Source organism: Salvelinus alpinus, chromosome 4 (assembly GCF_045679555.1).
Source record: "Salvelinus alpinus chromosome 4, SLU_Salpinus.1, whole genome shotgun sequence".
Taxonomy (NCBI): domain Eukaryota; kingdom Metazoa; phylum Chordata; class Actinopteri; order Salmoniformes; family Salmonidae; genus Salvelinus; species Salvelinus alpinus.
In genome coordinates, this window is record NC_092089.1 from 27,555,077 (window position 1) to 27,579,560 (window position 24,484).

General features: G+C 44.8%; 1 protein-coding gene across 1 annotated transcript in view; it reads right to left on the bottom strand.

Moving 5' to 3' along the window:
- Positions 1-1,736: 1,736 nt before the first annotated feature.
- The window catches only part of cdh17 (cadherin 17, LI cadherin (liver-intestine)), a 32,943-nt gene continuing 10,195 nt past the window's right edge, over positions 1,737-24,484 (bottom strand). The window contains exons 4-19 of the mRNA XM_071396353.1: positions 24,219-24,356; positions 20,601-20,736; positions 20,348-20,506; positions 19,755-19,907; positions 18,861-19,060; positions 17,334-17,465; positions 17,054-17,204; positions 8,078-8,278; positions 7,900-7,976; positions 7,570-7,758; positions 6,962-7,206; positions 6,738-6,874; positions 5,752-5,976; positions 5,540-5,650; positions 5,305-5,421; positions 1,737-5,054 (exon numbers count right to left, since the gene is read on the bottom strand). Coding sequence (XP_071252454.1) covers positions 4,969-5,054; positions 5,305-5,421; positions 5,540-5,650; positions 5,752-5,976; positions 6,738-6,874; positions 6,962-7,206; positions 7,570-7,758; positions 7,900-7,976; positions 8,078-8,278; positions 17,054-17,204; positions 17,334-17,465; positions 18,861-19,060; positions 19,755-19,907; positions 20,348-20,506; positions 20,601-20,736; positions 24,219-24,356 — 2,457 coding nt within the window. The 3' untranslated portion in view covers positions 1,737-4,968. The remainder of the gene's footprint in view (positions 5,055-5,304; positions 5,422-5,539; positions 5,651-5,751; positions 5,977-6,737; positions 6,875-6,961; positions 7,207-7,569; positions 7,759-7,899; positions 7,977-8,077; positions 8,279-17,053; positions 17,205-17,333; positions 17,466-18,860; positions 19,061-19,754; positions 19,908-20,347; positions 20,507-20,600; positions 20,737-24,218; positions 24,357-24,484) is intronic.

Genomic DNA, 24,484 nt, shown 5'->3' on the forward strand with positions numbered 1-24,484 from the left:
ACCTTCATTTCCTCACAAAACAGTATTTTGTGTCTTGCTTGCGTGTTGATGGTGTTACATTCAATTTTTTAAGTTGAATAGGAATTTGTAACACACACACACACACAAACTGGCAAAGAAAAAGACACACACATGCACACACGCACACGCACATGCACACACACCACACAGTTAAAGGACACCCCTGTAAGGGCCGTTCTGGTGATATGTGTTGCATGGGCGGAGAGGTCAATTGATGGTCATGAGAAGCTGTGATGACACACACACACACACTGACCTGCACACATTTGTGTTTTGTGACAGTAACGACATCCTATCACTTCATCTCTTCTGTCTCGGTGTCTCTCTGGTGGGTGTGTTTGGGTCTGTTGTTGTGGAATGCGTTACCAGGTTACAAGAGCAGAGTGGACCCAGGCGTAAACAATAAAAGTTGTCTGATGCTTAGATGCACTTTATGAGCTCTGAAACCTAAACTCCACTCTGCCTCTGTCTACACACACACACTAGGCCCGTTTATACCTGCATGGTTCTAACTTGCGTCTTTTGTCCTGATCTTGTCCACATTCTGATTGTGCCCACATTTTTAGACAGTCAAAAGGCACATTGTGATCAGATCACCTCCGGAGGTAGTCAGACACACATTGTGTCTGGATATCTTACAAGTGTAGACGGATCTGGACAAAGAAATCATTGACAGGTGCTGCCATTAACTGATTACATCAGTATGTGTCTTACAATCAATACATATTATTTTGAAAGAGTAGCTGTGAAATAATTTGCAGAGAGATAATTCGCTTTCATTCTCCCAGTACCTTTAAGAAAACTCTTCAGTTCTTCTCTATCCCCCTCTCTCTTTCTCTCTTTATTTCCCTTTCTCTCTCTCTCTCTCCCTGAGACGAGTCATCATCATTCAGTTCAGTAGCATTGAGGACAGAATGACAGGTAGACATAAAAACAGGCAGAGAGAGAAAGACCTACAGAAACTAATGTATTAATTCTCAGGTGTTATACCACTTAAATACCACCTATAATGAGTTTTCCTCATCAGAAGCCTTTTCACAGAGGTATAAAAAGCTGCTGCTGTACAATCAACGTGACAGACTGTTCTCTGCAGTTATGACCAGAGTAGAGGAGTTTTAATGGTTATTACAGTTACCTCATCACTCACCTTTCAGAAACATACACAAGCACGCACCTACATTCCTCTCTCAGCCCAATGCACACACACATGCACATAATATTATATTCCTCTCTCAGCCCAAAGCACACACACATGCACATAATATTACATTCCTCTCTCAGCCCAAAGCACACACACATGCACATAATATTACTTTACTCTCTCAGCCCAAAGCACACACACATGCACATAATATTAAATTCCTCTCTCAGCCCAAAGCACACACACATGCACATAATATTACATTCCTCTCTCATCCCAAAGCACACACACATGCACATAATATTACTTTACTCTCTCAGCCCAAAGCGCACACACATGCACATAATATTACTTTCCTCTCTCATCCCAAAGCACACACACATGCACATAATATTACATTCCTCTCTCATCCCAAAGCACACACACATGCACATAATATTACATTCCTCTCTCAGCCCAAAGCACACACACATGCACATAATATTACATTCCTCTCTCAGCCCAAAGCACACACACATGCACATAATATTACATTCCTCTCTCAGCCCAAAGCACACAATTTTACTCAAAAGCAGTAGGTCCAGATAGCCTTTATTCAGATAGACATTTTCTCCACTGCTCTCTCCATTACTGTGTTGCACACACCAAGGTTATAGTAGTAAATGAAAACTGAAATGAAAATTAATTAAAAACAAAAATTGGAAGAACAATTGAGTAAACTGAAAAACTAAAACTATACTGGAACTATTATCTTTGACTGCAAAACAAACTAAAATATAATTAAAACCATCATGAATTATGTTCAGTTGTTTTTTTCCTTCTAAACTTTGGACAAAAATCGAATGGGGTTTTGAAGCTTTTTTCTCTAATGGGGTTTTTGAACTTCTGAATCTGGAGGGTAAATGCTGCCAGTAGATAGCGATGTTTCAAATAGGCCTAGCTGGTGCATCGCTGCATCGCTAGCTAACGGAAGAAATCCGAAGACGAAGCATGAGCTTGAACAATGGTAGCAGCAAACACAACACCAGCAGTGGTTGGTTGCAAAAGACAAAGAAAGCCATGTATGGGATTATTTGGAGTACATTGCTGGAAAGGACAAAAGCAAATGTATCGTAGTTTCAGAAACTAATAATAATTTATTGGATTTATATAGCACTTTTCTACCAACTGAGGTACTCCAAGCGCTTTACATTGTAGGGGGAAACTTCCAATGTGTAGAACCCACCTGGGTGATGAACGGCAACATCAGCTAATTGATATATGCCAATTAGAATGAAGGGGGGGGGGGGTGATTAGGTGGTCATGATGGGAATGGTACCAGTTTGGGAATTTTGTCATGACACCAGTGTTAACACCCTTACTCTTATGATAAGTAATGGGCTTTTTAATGACCACAGAGTCAGGACATCCGTTTAACATCCAATCCAAAAGACAGCACCCTACACAGGGCAATGTCCCCTTCACTGCCCTGGGGATCTCCTTAGACCAGAGGCAAAAGTGCCCCCTACTGGCCCTCCAACACCACTTCCAGCAGCATCTGGTCTCCCATCCAGGGACCGACCAGGACCGACCCGGCTTAGTTTCAGAGGCAAGCCAGCAGTGGGATCTAGAGTGGTATGCTGCTGCCAGCCAGCAGTGGGATGCAGGGTGGTATGCTGCCAGCCAGCAGCATACCACCCTGCATCCCACTGCTGCCAGCCAGCAGCATACCACCCTGCATCCCACTGCTGCCAGCCAGCAGCATACCACCCTGCATCCCACTGCTGCCAGCCAGCAGCATACCACCCTGCATCCCACTGCTGCCAGCCAGCAGCATACCACCCTGCATCCCACTGCTGCCAGCCAGCAGCATACCTCCCTGCATCCCACTGTTGCCAGCCAGCAGCATACCACCCTGCATCCCACTGCTGCCAGCCAGCAGCATACCACCCTGCATCCCACTGCTGCCAGCCAGCAGCATACCACCCTGCATCCCACTGCTGCCAGCCAGCAGCATACCACCCTGCATCCCACTGCTGCCAGCCAGCAGCATACCACCCTGCATCCCACTGCTGCCAGTCAGCAGCATACCACCCTGCATCCCACTGCTGCCAGCCAGCAGCATACCACCCTGCATCCCACTGCTGCCAGCCAGCAGCATACCACCCTGCATCCCACTGCTGCCAGCCAGCAGCATACCACCCTGCATCCCACTGCTGCCAGCCAGCAGCATACCACCCTGCATCCCACTGCTGCCAGCCAGCAGCATACCACCCTGCATCCCACTGCTGCCAGCCAGCAGCATACCACCCTGCATCCCACTGCTGCCCACTGCTGCCAGCCAGCAGCATACCACCCTGCATCCCACTGCTGCCAGCCAGCAGCATACCACCCTGCATCCCACTGCTGCCAGCCAGCAGCATACCACCCTGCATCCCACTGCTGCCAGCCAGCAGCATACCACCCTGCATCCCACTGCTGCCAGCCAGCAGCATACCACCCTGCATCCCACTGCTGCCAGCCAGCAGCATACCACCATGCATCCCACTGCTGCCAGCCAGCAGCATACCACTCTGCATCCCACTGCTGCCAGCCAGCAGCATACCACCCTGCATCCCACTACCACCCTGCATCCCACAACCTCAAAGTTCATCTGTACAGCACCCACAAAGAATTTCAGGATAAAGATGGGGAGATAGCTATTGTTTTATTTTTGTAATTCGCTGAGGATTCGACTCCCGGTATCATGTGAACACGCATAAGACGTGGATAATATGTAGAATTGCCGACAATGAGCTTTAAAACGACAAATGATTCTCTCTACCAACAAGAAGGGTGTGAACGGTTTGAACAGTTTGTTGTGGCATGGATTGCGAGGTGGGGGTTTGTTACTACGCCGATAAATGAAAATATCCATCAGGACTTTTGCCACCTACGAAATGTGTGTGACCGGACCATCTCAAATAGTACTTGAGTACCCCTGCTATAGTCCTACAACACATACATGGCCCCTAGCATAAGGACACGTGAGGCTACTTTCTGTCCCTCACACAAAAAATACAACAAACTGAAACTACAACTGAATAATATAAAAACAAAATATGTTTTTTATCGTACTGAAACAGAATAAAAACTAGTAAATCAAGTCTGAAACAGAATGGAAACTAAACTGATTTTTTTTTAAATTGAATAAGTAATAGAAATCAAATTTAATAGAAAATCACAAAACTATAATAAACATGGTACACACTCAGACATTCACCAGGCCCTCATTTACACTGGGCTTGTCAAACAGTTAACACCAAGGGTTAAACTGAGGGATGTTTAGGTGTTGGAACTGTCTCCAACATCGGTTGTTTTTCCATGGTCATTTCTACTCTTTACTGTATGCAGTCTTTCTCCCATTCTAAAGTGGTGGAACCATCCTAATTTAACCCTCAGCTAGCTAGCATCTTCACTAATATCAGGCCTCATTAAAAAAACATCATGGAGTATCAGTATAAAGACAGTATCAACCACAAAAAACAGTCAGAGGCAAACGGTGAACTGAAGTCTCTGAGCAACAGTCTACACAATTACAGCAAGCAGCTTGAAATGGAGTGTTTGAACCATCACACAGTGCACAGCCAGTCAAGACACACCAGCTGAGAATGGACAGTCTAAATTCTAAATACAGACAAAATTCACTGACAAGGGAAATAAGTTATTGAGCTGCATGATTATGACGAAACCAGGTAGTATTTATAACATATGCATACAACCAATCAAAGTAGATCTGTTCTTCAGAAATATAACAATTAAACAAACACATGCTATCTCATGTGTTTCTAGAGAATGGCGTCCGTTTCTCCCAGCAGGGCTTTCTTCTGGTTGTCCTTCTTTATACGATGGAAAGCGATGATCAGGACCAGGGCTAGGGAGGAAGTGACATCACCCATCAATAACAGTCAAAAAATAATATGGGAAACCCAGAACTAAAATCCTACGTAATTGCGTTAGATACTCGATTAGTCTGTCCATTAGTCAAAAAGAACAACAATAACTATCAACAACAATACGTTTTATGCTACAGTTAGGTCTTAGTTCCTCGATTGTACCATTCCGCCCTCTTCCCTTAAAGTACATAGCAACAACACCAGTGAACAACAGCGCCTGTTACTCACCGATGAATCCGACAGTTCCAGCCAGGATTCCGATGGTGGTGGGCATTCCTAACACCCCTGCATGAACGCCTGGCTCGGTGAAACAGTATCCCAGCTCTGTGCAGTTACACACTCGCACTGTAGGGAGAACACACACATCAGAGACAAATACACATTGGTAAAAGACACCCACTCACAGCTACATGGTCTTGTGTGTGATGTGTGTTATCACACAAAGCTGGCTGTAACCACTCACCCTCAAACTTCTGTGTGATGCCCATGCCAGCGTTGTCTTTGATGTTGATGGGGATTAGGAAGGTTTTGTCCTCGCTGGGAGATTTCTTCAGGGTCAGTTTAGCAGACGTACCTACAGGAAACCAAGGGAAGAGACACAATCCCACATCAGCACGGGAGCACATTAATAGACAGGATCTCTAGGAGATGTAGTCTTGTCTAACAAATGTGTACCGTCCACAGCGCTTAGGTCCCAGTTGGGGGACTTCTTGCCCTGGGCCAGGCTGAATGTGAAAGGTGCTCCGAAGGGGTCTGCGTCTGCGTCCAGGGCCGTCAGCACTATAGGCTGGGGCTTCTTCACACAGATGAAGGCCTGGTTCTCTGTCAGCTTGGGGACATTGTCATTCACATCCAGCAGCCTCACAGACACCTCGCGCTCTGAGGACAGCTCTGGATTGGCTGAGGGTGGAGAGATATTATTCATTATGGATATTCTCTAACCTGGACTCAAACTGGCAGTGTGTGGGTCCAAAAAGTATCCGAAATATACACTGCTCAAAAAAATAAAGGGAACACTTAGACAACACAATGTAACTCCAAGTCAATCACACTTCTGTGAAATCAAACTGTCCACTTAGAAAGCAACACTGATTGACAATAAATTTCACATGCTGTTGTGCAAATGGAATAGACAAAAGGTGGAAATTATAGGCAATTAGCCAGACACCCCCAATAAAGGAGTGATTCTGCAGGTGGTGACCACAGACCACTTCTCAGTTCCTATGCTTCCTGGCTGATGTTTTGGTCACTTTTGAATGCTGGCGGTGCTCTCACTCTAGTGGTAGCACGAGACGGAGTCTACAACCCACACAAGTGGCTCAGGTAGTGCAGCTCATCCAGGATGGCACATCAATGCGAGCTGTGGCAAGAAGGTTTGCTGTGTCTGTCAGCGTAGTGTCCAGAGCATGGAGGCGCTACCAGGAGACAGGCCAGTACATCAGGAGACGTGGAGGAGGCCGTAGGAGGGCAACAACCCAGTAGCAGGACCGCTACCTCCGCCTTTGAGCAGGAGGAGCACTGCCAGAGCCCTGCAAAATGACCTCCAGCAGGCCACAAATGTGCATGTGTCTGCTCATTTGTGTGATTGACTTGGAGTTACATTGTGTTGTTTAAGTGTTCCCTTTATTTTTTTGAGCAGTGTACATATGTGTGTTGGTCACCTTTCTCGAAGGCGACAACAGTAAAGTGGAAGGCCTCCACCGTCTCTCTGTCCAGCACAGCTTTATTCTTTATCTTTATCTCTCCAGTAGCAGGATCAATCTCCAACCAACCCTTAGTGTCTCCCTCCATCTTGAACCTACAATACACACACAGTTAGCACAAAACATACACTATCAGAGCCATAACACACACACAACATCAGTCCCTCTCATAATGTGATTACAGTATCTCTTTGCCCTCTGGGTCCTTGGCGTCTATTTTGAGCAGCGTAGATCCCTCCTTGGTGTCCTCTGGCACCGTGACATCCAGAATGTCCATGTCAAACACTGGAGCCTCATCAACGTCACTGATCGCCACCGAGACCACGGCGGACGACTCAGCGCCGTACTCGAGACCGCTCACCAGCGGCTCTGGGTTACGAGCATCAATCTGTAGCTTATAGGAGGAAGCAGTCTCATAGTTCAGAGGCTGGAGAAAGAGGGGGAAGGATGGAGAGAGGGGAGGGAGGAAGGGAGATGGAAGGGAGAGGAAGGGAGGGGAGAGGAAGGGAAGGGAGAGAGAGAGAGGAGGGAGGAAGTGAGAGAGAAGGGAGGGGGAGGTGGGGAGAGGAAGGGAGTGTGGAGGAAGGGAAAGAGAGGGGAAGGGGGAGGGAGGCAGATGGGGAGGAAGGGAGAGACATCTGTGAGCATTCTGGAGCAAAATGGAAGCGTTTTTGTGGGTTTGTTTCAGGCTGCTGGTGGACGTTTCCTTTAATAATCAATACAACCATAGATCTAGGATAAGATTATCATCTTTATCATCACCTATCAAAATCTTCCAGTATGAAGTTACCTTAGCAACAACAAGCCTGCCCTCCCCATTGTCGCCTGTCTCCATGGCGAAAACTCCGTCTTCGTTGCCAGCGGTTATGTGGAACTCAATGCGGGAGCTTCCTGTCCCAGGGTCGTCAGCGTCTATGGCTTTCACTGTCAGGAGGGTGTGGCCTAGAGCTGTGTCTTCAGACAGGTTGTGACTACCATACTACAGAGAGACAGAGAGGGAGGGAGAGAGAGACAGAGACAGTATTAAAGGTCACAGGTCAACAACCCATACCAACTAAAGCATCTATGAAACTCAGGTGTCTTAGGTATGTCTCAGGTGTGTGTCTCAGGTATGTCTCACGTCATTCATCTCGAAGATGGGCAGCTCATTGTTGATGTCGATAACCTTGATGAGGACCTTACATTCTGTGCTGAAACCTGACGAAGACACACAACAGTATGTGAGGACCCATTGAAGCAAACACGTGTCTGTGCTGTTCCAACTTTTAGACAAAGGTCAAGTGTGTGTGTGCATGTACCTGGGTCGTTTACTCTGACAGTGAGGTGGTACTCTGTTGCGTCTCTGCGTTGGAGCATCTGCTTGGCCTGGATGCGGCCGCTGATGCCATCGATGGTAAAGACGGAGGAAGGGGTTTGGGACACCAGCGAATAGGAGAGCAGAGCGTTGGGTGTGTTGTCATCATCAGCATCATGCACCATCAGATGTCCAACTGGGCTGCCTGGAACCCAGAGGAACCAATCACACAAGTTATATGAGTTACTATTAGAATGCTTCAGCTCTGAACACACATACCTTTAATATAACAACACAGTCCTAACATCAGTCTCAACACAGTCCTAACATCAGTCACAACACAGTCCTAACATCAGTCACAACACAGTCCTAACATCAGTCACAACACAGTCCTAACACCAGTCTCAACACAGTCCTAACACCAGTCTCAACACAGTCCTAACATCAGTCTCAACACAGTCCTAACACCAGTCACAACACAGTTCTAACATCAGTCACAACACAGTCCTAACATCAGTCACAACACAGTCCTAACATCAGTCACAACACAGTCCTAACATCAGTCACAACACAGTCCTAACATCAGTCTCATCACAGTCCTAACATCAGTCACAACACAGTCCTAACATCAGTCTCAACACAGTCCTAACATCAGTCACAACACAGTCCTAACATCAGTCTCAACACAGTCCTAACATCAGTCTCAACACAGTCCTAACATCAGTCACAACACAGTCCTAACACCAGTCTCAACACAGTCCTAACATCAGTCTCAACACAGTCCTAACATCAGTCTCAACACAGTCCTAACATCAGTCACAACACAGTCCTAACACCAGTCTCAACACAGACCTAACATCAGACCTAACATCAGTCTCAACACAGTCCTAACATCAGTCACAACACAGTCCTAACATCAGACCTAATATCAGTCTCAACACAGTCCTAACATCAGTCTCAACACAGTCCTAACATCAGTCTCAACACAGTCCTAACACCAGTCTCAACACAGTCCTAACATCAGTCACAACACAGTCCTAACATCAGACCTAACATCAGTCTAAACACAGTCTTAACATCAGTCTCAACACAGTCCTAACATCAGTCTCAACACAGTCCTAACATCAGTCACAACACAGTTCTAACATCAGTCTCAACACAGTCCTAACATCAGTCACAACACAGTCCTAACATCAGACCTAACATCAGTCTCAACACAGTCCTAACATCAGTCTCAACACAGTCCTAACACCAGTCTCAACACAGTCCTAACATCAGTCACAACACAGTCCTAACATCAGACCTAACATCAGTCCTAACATCAGTCCTAACACCAGTCTCAACACAGTCCTAACATCAGTCACAACACAGTCCTAATATCAGTCACAACACAGTCCTAACATCAGTCTCAACACAGTCCTAACATCAGTCACAACACAGTCCTAACATCAGTCTCAACACAGTCCTAACATCAGTCACAACACAGTCCTAACATCAGTCTCAACACAGTCCTAACATCAGTCACAACACAGTTCTAACATCAGTCTCAACACAGTCCTAACATCAGTCTCAACACAGTCCTAACATCAGTCACAACACAGTACTAACATCAGACCTAACATCAGTCTCAACACAGTCCTAACATCAGTCACAACACAGTCCTAACATCAGACCTAACATCAGTCTCAACACAGTCCTAACACCAGTCTCAACACAGTCCTAACATCAGTCACAACACAGTCCTAACATCAGACCTAACATCAGTCACAACACAGTCCTAACACCAGTCTCAACACAGTCCTAACATCAGTCACAACACAGTCCTAATATCAGTCACAACACAGTCCTAACACCAGTCACAACACAGTCCTAACATCAGTCTCAACACAGTCCTAACATCAGTCACAACACAGTCCTAACATCAGTCGCAACACAGTCCTAATATCAGTCACAACACAGTCCTAACACCAGTCTCAACACAGTCCTAACATCAGTCACAACACAGTTCTAACATCAGTCACAACACAGTCCTAACATGAGTCACAACACAGTCCTAACATCAGTCACAACACAGTCCTAACATCAGTCGCAACACAGTCCTAATATCAGTCACAACACAGTCCTAACACCAGTCTCAACACAGTCCTAACACCAGTCTCAACACAGTCCTAACATCAGTCACAACACAGTCCTAACATCAGACCTAACATCAGTCACAACACAGTCCTAACACCAGTCTCAACACAGTCCCAACATCAGTCACAACACAGTCCTAATATTAGTCACAACACAGTCCTAACATCAGTCACAACACAGTCCTAACATCAGTCTCAACACAGTCCTAACATCAGTCACAACACAGTTCTAACATCAGTCTCAACACAGTCCTAACTTCAGTCACAACACAGTCCTAACATCAGACCTAACACCAGTCTCAACACAGTCCTAACATCAGTCTCAACACAGTCCTAACACCAGTCTCAACACAGTCCAACATCAGTCACAACACAGTCCTAACATCAGACATAACATCAGTCTCAACACAGTCCTAACATCAGTCTCAACACAGTCCTAACATCAGTCACAACACAGTTCTAACATCAGTCTCAACACAGTCCTAACATCAGTCACAACACAGTCCTAACATCAGACCTAACATCAGTCTCAACACAGTCCTAACACCAGTCTCAACACAGTCCTAACATCAGTCACAACGCAGTCCTAACATCAGACCTAACATCAGTCACAACACAGTCCTAACACCAGTCTCAACACAGTCCTAACATCAGTCACAACACAGTCCTAATATCAGTCACAACACAGTCCTAACACCAGTCACAACACAGTTCTAACATCAGTCTCAACACAGTCCTAACATCAGTCACAACACAGTCCTAACATCAGTCTCAACACAGTCCTAACATCAGTCACAACACAGTTCTAACATCAGTCTCAACACAGTCCTAACATCAGTCACAACACAGTCCTAACATCAGTCACAACACAGTACTAACATCAGACCTAACATCAGTCTCAACACAGTCCTAACATCAGTCACAACACAGTCCTAACATCAGACCTAACATCAGTCTCAACACAGTCCTAACACCAGTCTCAACACAGTCCTAACATCAGTCACAACACAGTCCTAACATCAGACCTAACATCAGTCACAACACAGTCCTAACACCAGTCTCAACACAGTCCTAACATCAGTCACAACACAGTCCTAATATCAGTCACAACACAGTCCTAACACCAGTCACAACACAGTCCTAACATCAGTCTCAACACAGTCCTAACATCAGTCACAACACAGTCCTAACATCAGTCGCAACACAGTCCTAATATCAGTCACAACACAGTCCTAACACCAGTCTCAACACAGTCCTAACATCAGTCACAACACAGTTCTAACATCAGTCACAACACAGTCCTAACATCAGTCACAACACAGTCCTAACATCAGTCACAACACAGTCCTAACACCAGTCTCAACACAGTCCTAACACCAGTCTCAACACAGTCCTAACATCAGTCACAACACAGTCCTAACATCAGTCACAACACAGTCCTAACACCAGTCTCAACACAGTCCCAACATCAGTCACAACACAGTCCTAATATTAGTCACAACACAGTCCTAACATCAGTCACAACACAGTCCTAACATCAGTCTCAACACAGTCCTAACATCAGTCACAACACAGTTCTAACATCAGTCTCAACACAGTCCTAACTTCAGTCACAACACAGTCCTAACATCAGACCTAACACCAGTCTCAACACAGTCCTAACATCAGTCTCAACACAGTCCTAACACCAGTCTCAACACAGTCCAACATCAGTCACAACACAGTCCTAACATCAGACATAACATCAGTCTCAACACAGTCCTAACATCAGTCTCAACACAGTCCTAACATCAGTCACAACACAGTTCTAACATCAGTCTCAACACAGTCCTAACATCAGTCACAACACAGTCCTAACATCAGACCTAACATCAGTCTCAACACAGTCCTAACACCAGTCTCAACACAGTCCTAACATCAGTCACAACGCAGTCCTAACATCAGACCTAACATCAGTCACAACACAGTCCTAACACCAGTCTCAACACAGTCCTAACATCAGTCACAACACAGTCCTAATATCAGTCACAACACAGTCCTAACACCAGTCACAACACAGTCCTAACATCAGTCTCAATACAGTTCTAACATCAGTCTCAACACAGTCCTAACATCAGTCACAACACAGTCCTATAATCAGTCACAACACAGTCCTAACATCAGTCACAACACAGTCCTATAATCAGTCACAACACAGTCCTAACATCAGTCTCAACACAGTCCTAACATCAGTCACAACACAGTTCTAACATCAGTCACAACACAGTCCTAATATCAGTCACAACACAGTCCTAACACCAGTCTCAACACAGTCCTAACATCAGTCACAACACAGTTCTAACATCAGTCACAACATAGTCCTAATATCAGTCACAACACAGTCCTAACATCAGTCACAACACAGTTCTAACATCAGTCACAACACAGTCCTAACATCAGTCGCAACACAGTTCTAACATCAGTCTCAACACAGTCCTAACATCAGTCACAACACAGTTCTAACATCAGTCTCAACACAGTCCTAATATCAGTCACAACACAGTCCTAACACCAGTCTCAACACAGTCCTAACATCAGTCACAACACAGTCCTAACATCAGTCTCAACACAGTCCTAACATCAGTCACAACACAGTCCTATAATCAGTCACAACACAGTCCTAACATCAGTCACAACACAGTCCTATAATCAGTCACAACACAGTCCTACAATCAGTCTCAACACAGCCCTAACATCAGTCACAACACAGTTCTAACATCAGTCACAACACAGTCCTAACATCAGTCACAATACAGTCCTAACATCAGTCTCAACACAGTCCTAACATCAGTCACAACACAGTCCTAACATCAGTCGCAACACAGTCCTAATATCAGTCACAACACAGTCCTAACACCAGTCTCAACACAGTCCTAACATCAGTCACAACACAGTTCTAACATCAGTCACAACACAGTCCTAACATCAGTCACAACACAGTCCTAACATCAGTCACAACACAGTCCTAACACCAGTCTCAACACAGTCCTAACACCAGTCTCAACACAGTCCTAACATCAGTCACAACACAGTCCTAACATCAGACCTAACATCAGTCACAACACAGTCCTAACACCAGTCTCAACACAGTCACAACATCAGTCACAACACAGTCCTAATATTAGTCACAACACAGTCCTAACATCAGTCACAACACAGTCCTAACATCAGTCTCAACACAGTCCTAACATCAGTCACAACACAGTTCTAACATCAGTCTCAACACAGTCCTAACTTCAGTCACAACACAGTCCTAACATCAGACCTAACACCAGTCTCAACACAGTCCTAACATCAGTCTCAACACAGTCCTAACACCAGTCTCAACACAGTCCAACATCAGTCACAACACAGTCCTAACATCAGACATAACATCAGTCTCAACACAGTCCTAACATCAGTCTCAACACAGTCCTAACATCAGTCACAACACAGTTCTAACATCAGTCTCAACACAGTCCTAACATCAGTCACAACACAGTCCTAACATCAGACCTAACATCAGTCTCAACACAGTCCTAACACCAGTCTCAACACAGTCCTAACATCAGTCACAACGCAGTCCTAACATCAGACCTAACATCAGTCACAACACAGTCCTAACACCAGTCTCAACACAGTCCTAACATCAGTCACAACACAGTCCTAATATCAGTCACAACACAGTCCTAACACCAGTCACAACACAGTCCTAACATCAGTCTCAATACAGTTCTAACATCAGTCTCAACACAGTCCTAACATCAGTCACAACACAGTCCTATAATCAGTCACAACACAGTCCTAACATCAGTCACAACACAGTCCTATAATCAGTCACAACACAGTCCTAACATCAGTCTCAACACAGTCCTAACATCAGTCACAACACAGTTCTAACATCAGTCACAACACAGTCCTAATATCAGTCACAACACAGTCCTAACACCAGTCTCAACACAGTCCTAACATCAGTCACAACACAGTTCTAACATCAGTCACAACACAGTCCTAACATCAGTCACAACACAGTTCTAACATCAGTCACAACACAGTCCTAATATCAGTCACAACACAGTCCTAACATCAGTCACAACACAGTTCTAACATCACACACAACACAGTCCTAACATCAGTCGCAACACAGTTCTAACATCAGTCTCAACACAGTCCTAACATCAGTCACAACACAGTTCTAACATCAGTCTCAACACAGTCCTAATATCAGTCACAACACAGTCCTAACATCAGTCTCAACACAGTCCTAACATCAGTCACAACACAGTCCTAACATCAGTCTCAACACAGTCCTAACATCAGTCACAACACAGTCCTATAATCAGTCACAACACAGTCCTAACATCAGTCACAACACAGTCCTATAATCAGTCACAACACAGTCCTACAATCAGTCTCAACACAGCCCTAACATCAGTCACAACACAGTTCTAACATCAGTCACAACACAGTCCTAACATCAGTCACAATACAGTCCTAACATCAGTCTCAACACAGTCCTAACATCAGTCACAATACAGTCCTAACACCAGTCACAACACAGTCCTAACATCAGTCTCAACACAGTCCTAACATCAGTCACAACACAGTCCTAACATCAGTCACAACACAGTCCTAACATCAGTCACAACACAGTCCTAACATCAGTCACAACACAGTCCTAACATCAGTCACAACACAGTCCTAACACCAGTCACAACACAGTCCTAACATCAGTCACAACACAGTCCTAACATCAGTCACAACACAGTCCTAACATCAGTCACAACACAGTCCTAACATCAGTCACAACACAGTTCTAACATCAGTCACAACACAGTCCTAACATCAGTCACAACACAGTCCTAACATCAGTCTCAACACAGTCCTAATATCAGTCACAACACAGTCCTAACATCAGTCACAACACAGTCCTAATATCAGTCACAACACAGTTCTAACATCAGTCACAACTCAGTCCTAATATCAGTCACAACACAGTTCTAACATCAGTCTCAACACAGTCCTAACATCAGTCACAACACAGTCCTAACATCAGTCACAACACAGTCCTAACATCAGACCTAACATCAGTCTCAACACAGTCCTAACATCAGTCACAACACAGTCCTAAAATCAGTCTCAACACAGTCTTAACATCAGACCTAACATCAGTCACAACACAGTCCTAACACCAGTCACAACACAGTCCTAACATCAGTCTCAACACAGTCCAACATCAGTCACAACACAGTCCTAACACCAGTCTCAACACAGTCCTAACATCAGTCACAACACAGTCCTATAATCAGTCACAACACAGTCCTAACATCAGTCACAACACAGTCCTATAATCAGTCACAACACAGTCCTACAATCAGTCTCAACACAGTCCTAACATCAGTCACAACACAGTTCTAACATCAGTCACAACACAGTCCTAACATCAGTCACAATACAGTCCTAACATCAGTCTCAACACAGTCCTAACATCAGTCACAATACAGTCCTAACACCAGTCACAACACAGTCCTAACATCAGTCTCAACACAGTCCTAACATCAGTCACAACACAGTCCTAACATCAGTCACAACACAGTCCTAACATCAGTCACAACACAGTCCTAACATCAGTCACAACACAGTCCTAACATCAGTCACAACACAGTCCTAACATCAGTCACAACACAGTCCTAACATCAGTCACAACACAGTCCTAACATCAGTCACAACACAGTCCTAACATCAGTCACAACACAGTCCTAACATCAGTCACAACACAGTTCTAACATCAGTCACAACACAGTCCTAACATCAGTCACAACACAGTCCTAACATCAGTCTCAACACAGTCCTAATATCAGTCACAACACAGTCCTAACATCAGTCACAACACAGTCCTAATATCAGTCACAACACAGTTCTAACATCAGTCACAACTCAGTCCTAATATCAGTCACAACACAGTTCTAACATCAGTCTCAACACAGTCCTAACATCAGTCACAACACAGTCCTAACATCAGTCACAACACAGTCCTAACATCAGACCTAACATCAGTCTCAACACAGTCCTAACATCAGTCACAACACAGTCCTAAAATCAGTCTCAACACAGTCTTAACATCAGACCTAACATCAGTCACAACACAGTCCTAACACCAGTCACAACACAGTCCTAACATCAGTCTCAACACAGTCCAACATCAGTCACAACACAGTCCTAACACCAGTCACAACACAGTCCTAACATCAGTCACAACACAGTCCTAACATCAGTCTCAACACAGTCCTAACACCAGTCACAACACAGTCCTAACATCAGTCACAACACAGTCCTAACATCAGTCACAACACAGTCCTAACATCAGTCACAACACAGTCCTAACATCAGTCTCAACACAGTCCTAACATCAGTCACAACACAGTCCTAACATCAGTCACAACACAGTCCTAACATCAGTCTCAACACAGTCCTAACATCAGTCACAACACAGTCCTAACATCAGTCACAACACAGTCCTAACATCAGTCTCAACACAGTCCTAATATCAGTCCTAACATCAAAGTCACAAGATACGAGACTTTTCACACATTTATGGAATGTACATCAGGGTCAATGAAATGTAAAAGTAAGCATGTGGACACCAGCTCGTCAAACATCTCATTCCAAAATAATGGGCATTAATAAGGAGTTGGTCCCCCCTTTGCTGCTATGGCTGAAATAGCCGAATCCACTAATTTAAAGGGGTGTCCATATACTTTTGGCTGTGTAGTGTATCACACATCTCCAACCTATCACACACACACACACATCCAGTAGTTAGTTACCTGTGGGTTCGTTCTCCTGCACTTCAAACACACTGAGTTCCTCCTCACAGATTGGAGCGTTATCATTCACATCGTCCACCAGCACCTGCACCTCCAGGGGAGGGTCTACCTGGTTACCATAGCTATCCTCAGCGAACACCACCAGGATGTACTGGAACACACACACAATGACATTTATTTTTATGTGAACTATCCAGTGATGGACAGTACTCCATTAAATAATGCTGCTTGGGACCAGAGTGTTAGATAGTGATTGTGATGAGGAGGACTAGCTGGTTACCATGGCCTTGTCCTCTCTGTCCAGCTCCTCAGTCAGCAGAATGTCTCCTTCCTCTGTGACATTGAAGGGGAACGTCAGCTCCCGCTCTTTCTGTACCAGCCTGTAGAAGGCACTGGGATCATTAGACTGGACCTGCAGGGAGACATCAGACGGACGGACGGACGGACGGACGGACGGAAAGACAGACACAGACAGACAGACAGACAGACAGACAGACAGACAGACAGACAGACAGACAGACAGACAGACAGACACACAGACACACAGACACACAGACACACAGACAGACAGACAGACAGACAGACAGACACACAGACAGGTTTAGACATGTACTGTATCTTAACTGCTTTATATGTAACATTTTCCTTTAATCATGCAGTGATGTCAATAGGAAATCAAATTTAAGGTCTGCATGCTGATTATGTGTTTTCTAGAGAGTCTCTTTAGGTCCTTAGTGTTTTCTAGAGAGTCTCTTTAGGTCCTTAGTGTTTTCTAGAGAGTCTCTTTAGGTCCTTAGTGTTTTCTAAACAGTCTCTTTAGGTCCTTAGTGTTTTCTAAACAGTCTCTTTAGGTCCTTAGTGTTTTCTAGAGAGTCTCTTTAGGTCCTTAGTGTTTTCTAGAGAGTCTCTTTAGGTCCTTAGTATTTTCTAAACAGTCTCTTTAGGTCCTTAGTGTTTTCTAGAGAGTCTCTTTAGGTCCTTAGTGTTTTCTAGAGAGTCTCTTTAGGTCCTTAGTGTTTTCTAAACAGTCTCTTTAGGTCCTTAGTGTTTTCTAGAGAGTCTCTTTAGGTCCTTAGTGTTTTCTAAACAGTCTCTTTAGGTCCTTAGTGTTTTCTAAACAGTCTCTTTAGGTCCTTGGTGTTTTCTAAACAGTCTCTTTAGGTCCTTAGTGTTTTCTAAACAGTCTCTTTAGGTCCTTAGTATTTTCTAAACAGTCTCTTTAGGTCCTTAGTGTTTTCTAGAGAGTCTCTTTAGGTCCTTAGTGTTTTCTAGAGAGTCTCTTTAGGTCCTTAGTGTTTTCTAGAGAGTCTCTTTAGGTCCTTAGTGTTTTCTAAACAGTCTCTTTAGGTCCTTAGTGTTTTCTAGAGAGTCTCTTTAGGTCCTTAGTGTTTTCTAGAGAGTCTCTTTAGGTCCTTAGTATTTTCTAAACAGTCTCTTTAGGTCCTTAGTGTTTTCTAGAGAGTCTCTTTAGGTCCTTAGTGTTTTCTAGAGAGTCTCTTTAGGTCCTTAGTGTTTTCTAAACAGTCTCTTTAGGTCCTTAGTGTTTTCTAGAGAGTCTCTTTAGGTCCTTAGTGTTTTCTAAACAGTCTCTTTAGGTCCTTGGTGTTTTCTAAACAGTCTCTTTAGGTCCTTGGTGTTTTCTAAACAGTCTCTTTAGGTCCTTAGTGTTTTCTAAACAGTCTCTTTAGGTCCTTAGTATTTTCTAAACAGCCTCCTTAGGTCCTTAGTGTTTTCTAAACAGTTTCCTTAGTTAGGTACTGGGGCACCTATAGTGATTGTGTGAGTGTGATTTCCACCCCTGCCGTACCTTGCCGATGTGCATGGGGTATATCCCTTTCAACTGTTCTCTGAGGTTGATCGGTCCAGGATTGACCCACAGGTTCTCCTGCACGACAATTTTAACCCTCGCGTTACCGTTGAGAGCGTTCACCGACTCCCCGCCCATGTCCTCCACACGAACAATCAGCGTGAAGTCTGGGTCTTCCAGAGGGTTCAGCCTTCGAGACTCTACAACCACAGAGGAAGAAACAGGACCATTCACAGTCAATACACAGGCACCACCGAAGAAGACAGGCCCAAATGATGCCCTATTTCCCATATGGCACACTGTGTTTGACTGTCGCCCTGTATGTCTATGGATGAACTGGCCAAACGTAGGGCCCTGGACAAAAGTAGTGTACTAGTAGTAGTGTACTATGTTGGAATATCTGAGCGTGACCTCGGGGCTCTCTGTGTGATAACACAGGGGTCAGAGGTGAGAGGTCAGGCTGCTCTGGCCAGTGGCCACAGCTGAACTCAACAACATTATGTAGAGGAGGTTCTGTTCAGCAGCCTCTCAATCACACCATTAACCTCTTAATCAGCCTTAATCACTTGATTTAATCTATCTATCCCTCGCTCTCTATGCCTCTGTCTCTATCCCTCTCACTCTCTCTATCCTTCTCGCTCTCTCTATCCCTATCTCTCTCTTTACCCCCCCCCTCTCTCTGCCTGACATGTTTCCAAGTGTCTGCATGTGCTCTGCTCTATTTGCTTCCTCTCTGAAATGCCCTCCTCTTTTTCTCTTTATCCGCCCCCCTTGTGGTCTGCTATGGGCTCAATCATCTATCTATTTGGACCATCTTGGTCAGGCTTACCTGACAATAGTGATTTTATGGTTTCATCTTAAACTACAAGTAAATATAGTGAAGTACACACAGACCTGCTCTCTGCACACAGCTGTAGAAGGGGTTGAGTTCATAAGGGATGTCCTTTGTGGGGGTGCAGTAGTCATCAAACCTCTTCTTCAGAGAATCACTGAAGTCCCCTCCTCTGAAATGAATAACACTTTCTCTGGCCTTCAGCAGACGCTCTCCTTCAGGAACACACACACACACACACACACACACACACACACACACACACACACACACACACACACACACACACACACACACACACACACACACACACACACACACACACACACACACACACACACACACACACACACACACACACACACACACACACACACACACACACGTAATCAGTAATATAATCACGTGGTACATGTGGTCAATCTGACACCAAGCATGTGTTAATCTGGAGCACGAGAGTTGTGTTGTGGTAATCTGGGCTGGTGTGAGATTAAAGGATGCAGAACTCACAGATTAGCACTCATACAGGATGAGATTAGAGACCACAACATCTGGGATGATCTATGAGTGTGCATTTAGGGGCTCTCCGGGAGTGTGTGTGTGTGTGTTTGTGCACCTGTGTGCATGCGTTTGTGTGTGTGTGTGTGTGTGTTACCCTCGGCAGTAGTAGAAATCTCTCCTGTGTTGCTGTTGATCTGGAAGAACAGGGTGTTGTCTCTGTTGGGGATCTGGGAGACCAGGGTGTAACTCAGATGGGCGTTGGGAGACTCTGGGTCGTCCAGGTCAGTAGCAAACACACGCGCAAATGGAACACCTGCAACACACACACACATAATGAACACACACACAGACAGACAAACAGACGGATAGACAGACAGTCAGTCAGACAGAGTGACAGACAGACAGACCTGCGGGGGTACGTTCCTTGACGATGCCGATGTAGTCTGTCTGGTTGAAGGAGGGGGCGTGGTTGTTGACATCCAACACGTTGATGGTGATGCTGACTGGACCTTCTACTGGTTCTGAACCCACTAAGGCCTCCAGCTACAACAACAACAACAACAACATGAAGCTGGGATGTGTGTGTGGGTCTATACTAAATGTCATTGTGTATGTGTGTGCATGCAGATACTTGTCAGATCTGTGAATCGACGGTGTGTGTATGTCTGTGTGTGTGTCCTACCAGCTCTCACAGTCTCACGTCAAAATTAGACGTTCATCCATGTTTCTCAAACGTCACATTTTAAAGTTGTTCCAAATGTCAAATTTGGAAGTGTTTAAGGTTAGATTTAGGTATTAAGTCAGAATTGTTAAGGTTAAGCTTAGGCATTAACTCCAAATTCTTAAGGTTAGACATTAACTCTGAATGGTTAAGGTAAGGGTTAAGATTTGGCATAGGCTTAATTAAAAAAAAATCGGAAACAACTTTCTATTGCTGGATTTGAACATGCAACCTTTGGAATGATGATGCAATCTCTATTGCACTCCACACTGTCCTTTCCCACCTATTGCACTCCACACTGTCCTTTCCCAGCGTTCAACACCATAGTACCCTCAAAGCTCATCACTAATCTAGGGAACCTGGGACTAAACACCTCCCTCTGCAACTGGATCCTGGACTTCCTGACGGGCCGCCCCCCAGGTGGTGAGGGTAGGTAGCAACACATCTGCCACGTTGATCCTCAACACTGGAGCTCCCCAGGGGTGTGTGCTCAGTCCCCTCCTGTACTCCCTGTTCACCCACGACTGCATGGCCAGGCACGACTCCAACACCATCATTAAGTTTGCAGATGACACAACAGTGGTAGGCCTGATCACCGACAACGACGAGGCAGCCTATAGGGAGGAGGTCAGAGACCTGGCCGGGTGGTGCCAGAATAACAACCTATCCCTCAACATAACCAAGACTAAGGAGATGATTGTGGACTACAGGAAAAGGAGCACCGAGCACGTCCCCATTCTCATCGACGGGGCTGTAGTGGAGCAGGTTGAGAGCTTCAAATTCCTTGGTGGCCACATCAACAACAAACTAGAATGGTCCAAACACACCAAGACAGTCGTGAAGAGGGCACGACAAAGCCTATTCCCCCTCAGGAAACTAAAAAGATTTGGCATAGGTCCTGAGATCCTCAAAAGGTTCTACAGCTGCAAAATCGAGAGCATCCTGACTGGTTGCATCACTGCCTGGTACGGCAATTGCTCGGCCTCCGACCGCAAGGCACTTCAGAGGGTAGTGCGAACAGCCCAGTACATCACTGAGGCAAAGCTGCCTGCCATCCAGGACCTCTACACCAGGCGGTGTCAGAGGAAGGCCCTAAAAATTGTCAAAGACCCTAGCCACCCCAGTCATAGACTGTTCTCTCTACTACCGCATGGCAAGTGGTACCGGAGTGCCAAGGCCAGGACAAAAAGGCTTCTCAACAGTTTTTACCCCCAAGCCATAAGTCTCCTGAACAGGTAACCAAATGGTTGCCCGGACTATTTGCATTGTGTGCCCCCCAACCCCTCTTTTACTCTGCTGCTACTCTCTGTTTATTTTATATGCATAGTCATTTTAACTATACATTCATGTACATACTACCTCAATTGGCCGGACCAACCAGTGCTCCCGCACATTGGCTAAGAGGAGAAGAGGAGAACTGCATTGTGTCCCGCCACCAGCCAACCCTTCTTTTTACGCTACTGCTACTCTCTGTTCATCATATATGCATAGTCACTTTAACCATACCTACATGTACATACTACCTCAATAAGCCTGACTAACCGGTGTCTGAATATAGCCTTGCTACTGTTATTTTCAAATGTCTTTTTACTGTTGTTTTATTTCTTTACTTACACACACACAACTTTTTTTCGCACTATTGGTTAGTAAGCATTTCACTGTAAGGTCTATCTACACCTGTTGTATTCGGCGCACGTGACAAATAAACTTTGATCTGATTTGATTTGATTTGAATCAGAGGCAGATGCTTATGCCCATCCACCATCCCCGTCCACAATGCCAAAACCTACTTGAAGGTAACATCACTCACTGTTGCCCCTAGTGGGCAGTTTCCACATCATCTCCTGTCTATCCACATCCATGACATGGATGGACATCAAATACTAACTTGTATCACGTGTATGTTAACTACATTGTGTGGTCTGTGTATGTTAACTACTATAGTGTTTGTCTGTGTGTGTTTAAAACCTCTTCAGGATCGGACCCATTTTTTAAATTTTCGCCTAAAATGACATACCCAAATCTATCTGCCTGTAACTCAGGCCCTGAAGCAAGGATATGCATATTCTTGATACCATTTGAATGGAAACACTTTGAAGTTTGTGGAATACAACACAATAGATCCGGTAAAAGATAATACAAAGAAAAAAACAACCGTTCTTTTGTATTTTCTTTTTACCATCACCTTTGAAATGCAAGAGAAAGGCCATCATGTTTTATTCCAGCTGCAATTTAGATTTTGGCCACTAGATGACAGAAGTGTATGTGCAAAGTTTTAGACTGATCCAATGAGCCATTGCATTTATGTTCAACATTTTGTATCAAGACTGCCCAAATGTGCCTAATTGGTTTATTAATAACTTTTCATGTTCAAAACTGTGCACTCTCAAACAATAGCATGGTATTATTTCACTGTAATAGCTACTGTAAATTGGACAGTGCAGTTAGTTTAACAAAAATGTAAGCTTTCTGCCAATATCAGATATGTCTATGTCCTGGGAAATGTTCTTGTTACTTACAGCCTCATGCTAATCGCATTAGCCTACATTAGCTCAACCGTACCGAGGGGGACCCACCGATCCTGAAGAAGTTTTTAACTTCTACAGTGTGTGTGTGTGAACTTCTACAGTGTGTGTCTGTGAGTGTTAACTTCTACAGTGTGTGTGTGTGTGTGAACTTCTACAGTGTGTGTCTGTGTGTGTTAACTTCTACAGTGTGTGTTAACTTCTACAGTGTGTGTTAACTTCTACAGTGTGTGTCTGTGAGTGTTAACTTCTACAGTGTGTGTAATCTTCGACAGTGTGTGTGTGTTAACTTCTACAGTGTGTGTTAACTTCTACAGTGTGTGTGTGTGTGTGTTATCTTCTACAGTGTGTGTGTTAACTTCTACAGTGGGTGTGTGTGTGTAATCTTCTACAGTGTGTGTTAACTTCTATAGTGTGTGTGTGTTATCTTCTACAGTGTGTGTGTGTGTGTGTGTGTGTGTTAACTTCTACAGTGTGTGTGTGTGTTAACTTCTACAGTGTGTGTTATTTTCTACAGTGTGTGTTAACTTCTACAGTGTGTGTGTGTGTGTTAACTTCTACAGTGTGTGTGTGTGTGTGTGTATTAACTTCTACAGTGTGTGTTAACTTCTACAGTGTGTGTGTGTGTGTGTGTGTGTGTGTGTGTGTGTGTGTGTGTGTGTGTGTGTGTGTGTGTGTGTGTGTGTGTGTGTGTGTGTGTGTGTGTGTGTGTGTGTGTGTGTGTGTGTGTGTGTGTGTGTGTGTGTGTGTGTGTGTGTGTGTGTGTGTGTGTGTGTCACCTCCAGAGTATGTGTCTGTGTGTGGGCCCAGTCCAGGGTCTGTTCCAGGTAGAGCCAGCCGTCCTCTGAGATGCTGATCTTTCCTTCAGTCTCTCCTGTCAATCTGAACCCATCAACCTCGAGGTGGGACGCTTGGAACTGCAGACGGAGAGAGAATGTATTAATACAAAGACCAGAAATTAAGGGGACAGTTGTGTGTGTGTGTGTGTGTGTGTGTGTGTGTGTGTGTGTGTGTGTGTGTGTGTGTGTGTGTGTGTGTGTGTGTG